The sequence below is a fragment of the Choristoneura fumiferana genome, chromosome Z (genome assembly GCF_025370935.1).
Source record: "Choristoneura fumiferana chromosome Z, NRCan_CFum_1, whole genome shotgun sequence".
Taxonomy (NCBI): domain Eukaryota; kingdom Metazoa; phylum Arthropoda; class Insecta; order Lepidoptera; family Tortricidae; genus Choristoneura; species Choristoneura fumiferana.
Window position 1 is genome coordinate 6428697 of NC_133472.1, and position 10853 is coordinate 6439549.

Consider the following 10853-nt stretch of genomic DNA (forward strand, 5'->3'; position numbering starts at 1 on the left):
GACTTTAGTTCTTCGACGAATTTTCGTATTCCGGATATAATTAAATTAGGAATAATTCATGACATTTTTCTATTAAATTATACGCGCGTTGAATATTAAATTATATATATTAAATTATATGAGTGTTGATGTAACCACTACGTAACTATGTTAACTCGTTTGTTTCATAGTTCCCCATAAGATGGCACTGCGAAATGTGTGGCCATTAATTTATTGTCGTTTAATTTTGTTGTATTATTTAATCAATTACCTATTCAGTTAAATTTCTTGATATCCGTACCCCCTTTTCTAATCTTAGTCAATTTGGCAAAATCAGCGCTATCTGTTAGTGTAGCAGGGTACTCGATAGTCGTACAACACTTGAAAATAAGTCTGCACCTCCTTCCTAAGTAGCGTCATAAGATACAGGTGCAAACTTAACTCAATCGAGAGTAGCGGCTACCAAAACCCCCTCTTTTAGGGGTAGTATTTTTAAAGTCTATAACCTGACCGGGATTTTCTCGACAAATTAGTAAAGTTTGCATGAAAATCCGTTCAGCCGTTTTCACGGTGATGCGTGGTCAAATAAACAGATAAACAGACAAAAATTCTAAAAACTGTTGGAACGTGTTCTGTTATCGATTCTAAGTATCCCCAGCCAACTTTTGTATAGATAGAAGATAGATTTATACATTATGTAATTATACACGTACGCGTGTTGATATGTATGTTGATTTTACCATTACTTATACTTCTTTTTTTTAGCATTAGAAAGAAGGCAAGCGATCTTGATGTGTCTTTTTATTGGAAAAAACTTTTGAAAAATAAGTCACAACAAATAGTAACAATTAGCAAGGATATAATGATCATTTACATGCTTTTGGTATCATAAGTAATAGTAACTGTTTTTTTTTAAACCTCTTTCAATAAAAAGACTCGTCAAGATTGTACAACCCTTTTTCAAATGCTAAAAAAACTAAGTACAACCATATACGGAGGTACTATTAGTTTTTCTTTAGTATTGTTAAATGTGAATTAACAATAAGTAAAGATTGGAAAAAGTATTTATTGAAAGTCGATTTAAACAAAAAGCAAGATACAGAGTTTTATAAGAATTCAAAAGAGTTGCCTGATACTTAAATCCATAGACAACATATAGGTGTGCAACCTTCTTAACATCCACTTCTTTTCATGGTGAATAAACCAATCTTTTGGGATAAAGATGCCAATCTTGGCTTAAATAGCGCTTGATATATCAGCAAGCTTCTGCTCTTGGAACGGGACTCTTGCCAACTTTCAAACACCATCAACTTTCGACCCTCTTACGTAGTAGTATCGTAAGCGAATATGTTTTGTTCGGCAGGTGTACTTCAATAAAAAGACTCGTCAAGATTGTACAACCCTTTTTCAAATGCTAAAAAAACTAAGTACAACCATATACGGTAGTACTATTAGTTTTTCTTTAGTATAACTATGTAAGTAAACTCTTTTTTATTAGTTTACTCCATTACTTACTGTTTACCCAGCTCTCCAAAAGATGGCACTGGAATGTGTGGCAATTACTTTATTGTCATTTAATTTTGGTCGTATTGTTAAATCAATTAAATTTGTTGATATCCGTACTCCTTCATTTAAACTTAGTTAATTTGGCAAAATCCTTCCTCAGTTCGAGTCACAACGATATTAATTTCAGCGCCATCTGTTAGTTTATCAGGGTACTTGATAGTCATAGCACGTATCTGAAAACTTGAAGGTGGAAACTTAACTCAATCGAATGTAGCAGCTACCTCCACTTTTAAGGGTTGAATTTTTATACCCTAAGGGTCAAATTTTTATAGCCTATAACCTGGCCGGGGATTTTTTCGTCGGATTAGTAAAGTTTGCGTAAAAATCCGTTCAGCCGTTCTCACGTGATGCGCGGTCAAATAAACGACAAACAGATAAACAGATAAACAGACAAACAGACAAAAATTCTAAAACCTATTGGAACGTGTTCTGTTATCGATTCTAAGTATCCCCAGCCAACTTTTAGTCGAATATCTTCCATGTACAGACTTTCGACCCTCTTCAGCTTTATTATATGTATAGAAGATATTATATTTCTGGGTGACGTCATAAAAAATAGCGTCTAAAATGCTGTATTATTTATTTCGTAATCATTAAGAAATGGTGTACGTAAAAAGTTATTCCCATGCGCCGGGGCAGTTGTGGTAGCGGTTGATGCGAAGCCAGTCCTTCTCAGTGATATACTCACGCTGACCCATCACTCCGTCAATTTCCTGAAAGCAACACCAAATGTTTATTAGTAAAGGTCTCTACACACACTATAATACGCCGTATCATTAGTAAAGGTCTCTACACACACTATAATACGCCGTATCATTAGTAAAGGTCTCTACACACACTATAATACGCCGTATCAGTAGTAAAGGTCTCTACACACACTATAATACGCCGTATCATCAGTAAAGGTCTCTACACACACTATAACACGCCGCATCATCAGTAAAGGTATCTACACACACTATAACACGCCGTATCATTAGTAAAGGTATCTACACACACTATAATACGCCGTATCATGCCATGATCGTATAAGGAAAGTGTAAGAAACCGAATGTCAAGCTCAAGCTCATACCATGACACGCGACGACGAACGGTTGGTTAGGAAATGTGTTAGAGGGAACACGAGTTTTTTTGTTTTTTTTTTTTTTACATTAAGTATCATGCGATCAGTCGGGGGACTATGAGCAGATGAGTTGCGTAATCGATGGCGTGTAGAGTTGGCTCCCCCGCGAGAGACCGCTCTATCTGTGGCTGAACCTTCATATTAGTTGATCCAGTTCTAGGATTCTGCGCCTCTTAAGGCGTCTTATCTGGTCAGGCTCAGTGAGTAATCCTGCCAGCTAGTTAGGGCGGCATTGAAGTTGCTTATTGTATTTTGTTGAATATGACTGAATTTCTCGTTTCACTTCCTTAGATGTTGATGGACCTCTGAATTCCTGATGAACCAGGGTGTGTTGGCATACGAGTAGTACTTTTCAATACAAAGAATATATTTTTGCCAGACATGTTGCTGTTACGGCCATGATATGATACGGTGTAATGGGTAGAGACCTTAAAAAAATGTTAACATAATGTGCGATTTTCTAAGTTACAGGACACGTGTGCTACCAACTGTACCATGTCCGTGCGAACTGTACCGGTTTGCTTGAGAATTATTAGTAGTTTAAGAGTAAATAGCCGCCTAAAGTATAAAATATACTTGGAAGATTCAGTATAAAACACGAAATCCTTAGAAAAATATTAATTATTTTTTTCGTAATGGCTACGGAACCCTATTTTGGGCGTGTCCGACACGCTCTTGGCCGGTTTTTTTAGAGTTGGCGCAAATCCGGTAATATTACAAATGCGAAAGTTTGTAAGTCTGTTTGTTTGTTACCTTTTCGCGTCTAAACTATTGACCAATTAGGATGAAATTTGGTATACACATAGTTTCCGTCCCGGGGCAGGATATAAGATAGTTTTTATCCCGGAAAATTGCATCCCCCGGGATAGCTATAAACGAATTCTACGCTAACGGAGTCGCGGGCAACACCTAGTAAATTATACTTACCCTCAAAGGCTCGATGGTCGGCTCGAAGTTCTTGCTCCAGGCCAAAGCGGGGTAATGCAGACAGCTCACATAGTCGTATTCAACGCCCAAGTTGCCGACTTGGAACTCATTCCACTTGTCAAAGTCGCTCTCAGCACCTGAAAGATGAACAAATATAAGAATATATTATACGTACTAGCGACCCGCTATTAAAAAAAAAGGTCTTTAATCAAGGGCTCTTCCCACACAATTTCAGCTCCATTTCCCAAAAACCGTACCCGCGCGTAAACGGGGCGCATCGACGTGAGTATAGAGTAAATCTGTCATGCTTTTTTTATTAGATTGTAATTTTTTTATTATCTTTTGAATGGAATGTCCGACTTCAATAATTAAAAAAGCTATTTACAGGTATTCAAACAGTAATGAATACGAAATGACTTATATGGATAATAATTAATACAAAGATATGGATAACATGGTCTAATTTCGGTTGGCATTTCTATCAACGTTTACCATGTCAAAAAAGTGGTGTTATATGACATAACTTTTAGATATTGATATATTTTTTAATATTGTTGAACATTCTTTTGTTCTATCATCAATAGTTTCTGCAGCGCATGCGATGACAGACATTTTATGGCATTTTTATACACCCTGGGATACATTATTGAAGTTTTAATAGAGATCCCTAACTTTTTCTAGTATTAAATATAGCCTATGTTACTCAGGAACAACATAGCATTCTAATGATGAAATAATTTTTGAAATTGATCCAGTAGTTTTCGAGTTTAATCGTAACAAACATCCATAAATACAAATCTTCTGTCTTTAAAGCAGCAGTTTCCACCAGAGATGTGCGAAGATGTGTTCCGACGAATAACATACTTATTGTTACTGAAAAACACATCCATCGCAGCACATCCTCGCACATTATTGGTGGTGACGCTGCTTTAATACAGTATTAGCATAGAAGTATAGATAAATTAAGTGACAACTATAATATCACACATGAGAGACAAAAGTAGCTAGCTAAATCTTAGTCTCGTTCTTCCTCGTTTTGTGACTCACCAGACACGATGTTCTCATAGTTGACCCTGACGTAATTATCTCTGTCATAGGTGGCGTGCATGTGGAAGAATCCCATGATGTGCATAAGCTCGTGCACGATCGTGGGCTGACGGTAGCAGTCGGAGCCAGGAGTCGAGCCGAGGTTGAAGATATGGGGACCGCGCCAGACGCGGTAACCGACGTGAGCGTAACAGCCGAAGGGATAGCTCTGAAAGACGATCACACAAATTTAAAGATTGAACATAAAACATTTGTTTTGTAGGTAATGCGAAATATTCACAAAATTATTCTAATTATAAATAAACCCGCGTAGCTCACCCAAAAACTATGAGTTTTGACATTCCGGAGACCTCACGCTACACTAGCGCCTCTAGCGGCGAATTCATACGCGATAGCCCTCATTGGCATTCAACTGCTAGACGGGTAGTTCTACAAGCGTTTCAACCGCTATCAGTTTCCTGTCGCTTATAGGTACTGATGAAATGAGTCAGGTAGAATCATCATCAGCCTAAAGCAGTCCGCTGCTGGACATAGGCCTCTTCCATGGCGCGCCACAATACTGTCTTCAGCACCTCCCAGCCAGCGTCTCTCCGCCGCCAGCGACTCTAGGTAGGTTAGGTAGCATGAAAGGATTTTATAAAACGATATGGTGTGCGGTTGAAACGCTCATAGAGTGACCGAGACCTAGTTCTAGGATAACATAAGCGAAGCCGGGTAAAGGCTAGGCTGTAAAAAGCAACGAACGGTCATGTTGACGAAGAACCGGTCAGAGGGCTCAGCCTGACGGAACTTCACGCAAGTCTTGCTTTCAATCAGCTTCATCGCTTCAAGCACGGCTTCTTTCTGTCCTGGCTCCTCTGAAAAAAAAAACATTAAGATATATAATGCCAGTTACTTTCGCAAAAACATTTTACACAAAGTTATTTGTGTGGAAATAACACAGAATTTTAAATTCCTGTAGAGTTTAGTTTAGTTGCGTCAATCGCATATTTTTACTACGTTAAAATTGTATTTCTAGGGATATTTTAAAACTTAAATTTGCTCCATGCATATACATACATATAAATAATACATATAATCAACGGGGTAGGCAGAGCAGACTACGTCCTTCATTTGCTATGATCCTAGGAAACAACTCTCGCTAAGTAAGTTCGTGTTCGCCATTCGTGCCCTTTGATTCGCGTCTAAAAAACCGCTCCCAACGCGAGCGCGCGAATCACAAAGCGAGGCGCGAGGCGAATAGCGAGCGCACTGTTTACATAATAATATCGTCACAACTTTGAAAAAATCTCGTATCTCAAATCAATAAGTCAATAAAATCGACCCTTCAAATAAGGCGCATAAAGTTCACTTAGAAAAATTATAAATTGTAAGTTAGGAGCTTTTTTAAATCTAGTGACGATATGCTCGTTATTCACCTCGCGATTTGCACGATTGTGTAAATGCGGTATTAGGCCTTATGAGAACAAACTATATCAGCTTCAAACTTTAGACGTACCATAGTGTGTATCAGCAAAAGTCCAGATCACGGTATTATCCGGCCACTGAGTCGATAAGCCAGGAAAGATGACAGCGTTGCGTCCTGAAGCATACTGCGCCACCATGTCATCAACGTCTTCTTTGTCCAGGACTATATCACCTTGGTACTTGCCACTGTACATCTCCGGGTGGTCAGGAGACTGCGCAGCCAGGTTTTTGAATTTGTCGGCCTTATTTGTGACTGGATTAAGAGAAACTATCATTATTGTCTTATATACTTACGTAATTATTAAAATACAAGGGTCACTCACGATTATTTTATTAATCGTAGTTTGAGAAGGAGCCGCGAATTGGCTCGAAACATATCGCGCATACATCGGTTATTAAGTAATGTAAATGATTCATGTCCCCATTCTAATAATTATATTATATCGGATTCTCACGGTAGTTTTAATGAGGGTTGTGTTGCTCTGAAGATGAGCTCTGTTTGAGTTCGAAACGCATCAGTGTAGTGTGGTGGTGGTGATAGATGGTTTTGTGTGATTTATGAGTGTGTTCATACAGTATAGAGGTAGAGGAATTGCATGAACACTAATTTCTTGCATAAACGTATAGCTATCACAAGGTCGCGGGTGAGCAAAGTACATAACCTAATTGTTTCAATAGTCATTTTAATCGATGATCAGAAACCAATTTTTAAAATTCAGTAACTTGATTGCAGTCATGTTGAAGTTATAGTTAAATGAAACCAAACTTTATTGTTGTAATTTTCATTTAAAAATAACATAAAAATTCATTCATTAGGTATGTACATAAAACTTTTCATTGTCACCATGAGCAATAAATTACGACTACATGATACCGGGGAATTCCCTATAGGAATCTATTTCACTTCAATAATAAAATTAATGCAGGATGATAATGTTGGCAGTAGTTATTACTTAATTGTCATTAATTAAACAGATAATTGCGTGAGACCTCAGCTATTAAATATATTTTTATTCCTGGTCACAGACTAATAAATTAAAACGTAAAAAGATGACTAAAGTAAGTAAATATTTAGGTACAGTCACCACCACCACTATCTGACATAAATATTTGATACGACTCTATTTCTAGGATTCAGATATTTTCGCACGCTTCGCTGCAGCAGATACAATACAATACAAAGACTCTTTATTGTACACCAGACATAGTAAGCAATACAGAATACAGATACATAGAGAAAAAAAATACAAGGTGAGCAATAGGCGGCCTTATCGCTTAAGAGCGATCTCTTCCAGGCAACCCTTTTTACAGTAAGAAGGAAGGACTAGTTACTACACTTACTAAGAGAAGATACTTATTAAGAGAAGTCTCTTCGTTCTATTCTCCATACAAACGTAGTCCCGGTCTCATTTGAAAACTAGGCAACAGAAATAGATGAAATTTTGTAATTACGGACTAGACGTAATCATCTATGCCTGTGGTTTTCCAGATTTTCATATAAATGTGTAATATCAGAATTACAGGAGCTCAAAAGTCGACAAAAAAGATGTCAACTTTGCACGAGAATTACAGACTAATAAAGCATTTTTACAAAAATCGAAAAAACCACAGGCATAGAAAATATAATGAACATCTTGATTGTATAATATCATTGATTTCTGTGCCATACTTTTCGTATAATATGAGGACAACGAAACCCAAAATTCAACCGTCCAAATCTTGAAAAGCCTACAGCATACACCTATCTCGCTATAAATTACGGACGTCGTTGCGGAAGGCATTGGGGGGACGGCTGCGAGCGCTTATGTCACGAGCGATAAAGACAGCAATATCCCAAACGAATACCTAACGCGGCCGCGCGGCCGGCAGGGAAACTTCTCTTGAGGCTGAGTTTCCACCAGAAATGTGTGAGGATCTGTTGCCAGAAATGTGTTTGTCATGAACCAATAGTAACGCTTCATTTTCCTATTCTCGCTCCGCTCAGCTGTGTCCACCAGAGCTAAGCGAAGCAAGGTAGGTAAATGATACGATCTATGGGTTTATGACAAAAAAAAACCTCGCAACATCTCTCGCGAAAACGCTTTGCAGCCTTAATACATGCCACAGCGGAGCGACCAAAAATATCTGCCACGTCCTACCGGCCCTTAGAATAGTCGTATCAGATATTTATGCTTTTAAAAAAACCGGCAAAGAGCATTTCGTACACGCCCAGGATAGGGTTCCGTAGCCATTACGAAAAAACATATAATATTTTTCTAAGGACTTCATATTGTGTACTGGATCTTCCAAGTTTAGGTATATTCTATACCTTAGGCTGCTATTTACTCTTAAACTACTAAACATTCTTAAGCAATCTTAGCCGCTATAATTTTTCTTGTAAATTTGATATATTCACTACCATTCTGATTTTATTCAAATTTTTCCACCCAACAGTAGATTTTAGAGGGCCCCCCTCTAGTATTTTGCAAACAGATCACTGAATAGAAAAATTATCTTAGCAACCCCCCAATGGTTTTTAAAGACCTATCCAAAAATAACCCACAATATAGGGTTAGTCGAAAAAAAACACCCCCATTTAACGTCTACGGGAGGTACCTACCCTAAAAAGTTTTTTTTTAACTTTTTTTTATTGTACCACTTTGTCGGCGTGACTGATATGTAATATTCATGTCAAATTACGGCTTTCTAGTACTAACGGTCTCTTGAGCTTACCCGCGCAGACAGACATACAGACGGACAGACATGGCGAAACTAGTTGACTACGGAACCCTAAAAATGCATATTTAAATCCGCAAACCAATTTTGTTATTAGGAAGCAACTTACAAGTATTCAACAAGAAGTCCCTGTACCGGTCGACATCCTCCTTGCTTCTGGTCACCACGGGAGTGGCCACCACTGCACCGATCGCGCAAAGTCCAAGCACAAGCCGAATCATCTTTACTGTTGTACAACTCAAGGTAGTATTGTCTTTTATAGTTCCGATTATCACACAGATAGGTATCTTGAGATAAATCGGTAATAAGCTATTTTTAATCTGTAGGAGTAGGTAAGGTTGCGGCAGGAAGTGGTGCAGATTATTTTAGAGGCGACAAATAAAGGAGCGAAATTAAATTATACCTACCAGTGCCCTGAAAATATTTGCACACAACACAGACGGCCGAACAGATGTCTGTCGGGGCCGAAAAGTTCTGGGGCCCAAGTGGAGACCGCGGATCGGCAACCGCAGCTTAGGACGTCTACCAGCGAGATGGACGAATGACCTGTTTAAACCCGTGAGTTCACGGTGGATGCAAGCCGCTTCCAACCGAAGCAACTTGAAGTCTATGGGACAGGCCTATGTCCAACAGTGGACGTCCTACGGCTGAGATAATGATGATGATTGCACACGATCAAAAAGCAAAAAATCGATTAACTGCTGCACTTTCTGCGCCATGACAGATATCAGCTGCTGCAATTAATATTGATTAAATACGGGGAAAATCGCGCCCTGGAAGTTGGAAGAAATCATGGCTGTGGAATATTAGGGAGTGGACCGGAATCAGAGTCCAGAGCATCTATTCCGGCCAGCTCAAGACAGGGAAAAATTGTCAGAGCTAACGGCCAACCTCCAGTAATGGAGTGGCACTGACGGTGCACCAATGAGGGCTATCGTTTTTTGTCTTTCTAGATAGCGACACTGTTGCGTGAGGATTTTAAATGAGGTTTTTCAGAATCTGTTATTATGGGCGTTAAAACAAAGTTTAGACTAAAATACACCTTAAAACCGTACCATAAAAATATCCAGCAACCACAGTGTTGCTTAGCCCCGTTTTGTTCGGAAAAAAAGGGAGGACAAAAGTTTCCGAAAGACAAAACTGTCTCCAAACACAGGCATTAATTGCCCTGTAACGCATAATTGCCATAATTAATTTCAGGTAATGCAAAATAGTCACATAATTAATCTAATTATTTTATAAATAAACCCGCGTAGCTCACCCAAACACTATGAGATTTGACATTTCGGAGACCTCACGCTACACTAGCGCCTCTAGCGGCGAATTCATTCATACGCGATAGCCCTCATTGGCGCTGTCCCTCACTGCATACCACTGGTAGAGCTGGCTGTTAACGCGATCTAGTCTGCGAGTAATTTTTTTACTGTTCTACTTTCCAGGTTAGAAAGTGTCCTATGTCCGTTCCGGGAACTCCAGCTATCTCCGTAGATAGGTACCAAACTTTAAAGCGTAGGATAAACAAAGATACATTCGCATTCATAATATTAGTTGACATAGGATTACAGCTGTAATTCATTCTGACAACTGGACAAAATTTTGTTTAAAACATAATTTCTCAGCAATACACTAGTTGTACTTTAGTAGAATGATGTAAGTAATTCTGACCCTTTTCTTGGTATTGTATCTCATATGAAACATAATTAATTAGTTCATCTTTTTGTATTATTTTAAAGTTATTTTTGCTAGCTCTACAAGAATCTTGGCTTGATTCAAGCAAGGCTTGAATTCAGCAGGTACACTTGTTTCAACTTGCCAAGAAAAGGGTAATGATCAGTTTCCATGCATACATTTTGAAATTCAAGGGCCGATTTTTGAACCCACATCTACAAAAGTACTATTTTTAAATGGCACTGAATTTAAAATACCTACGAGTGGAGCTGAAGAAAATTTACAGATTTTTTATCACCGATATGAAAATGTCATATTATTATTCTCGAATTGGAGAAATACTGTGTTGAAAAGTGCGAGT

General features: G+C 38.4%; 2 protein-coding genes across 2 annotated transcripts in view; both read right to left on the reverse strand.

Moving 5' to 3' along the window:
• Window positions 1-2108: 2108 nt before the first annotated feature.
• LOC141438295 (seminal metalloprotease 1-like) lies at window positions 2109-9050 on the reverse strand. Its single transcript, XM_074102116.1, has 6 exons — window positions 8934-9050; window positions 6141-6362; window positions 5387-5499; window positions 4643-4850; window positions 3596-3732; window positions 2109-2258 (listed from the first exon to the last, which is right to left on the reverse strand). Exons 1-6 carry the CDS (start codon window positions 9043-9045, stop codon window positions 2163-2165), a joined length of 888 nt encoding a protein of 295 aa, XP_073958217.1. The 5' UTR covers window positions 9046-9050; the 3' UTR covers window positions 2109-2162.
• A 933-nt stretch (window positions 9051-9983) lies between these two features.
• Window positions 9984-10853, reverse strand: part of LOC141440719 (zinc finger protein 341-like) — a 10116-nt gene continuing 9246 nt past the window's right edge. The window contains exon 6 of the mRNA XM_074105263.1: window positions 9984-9992. Coding sequence (XP_073961364.1) covers window positions 9984-9992 — 9 coding nt within the window. The remainder of the gene's footprint in view (window positions 9993-10853) is intronic.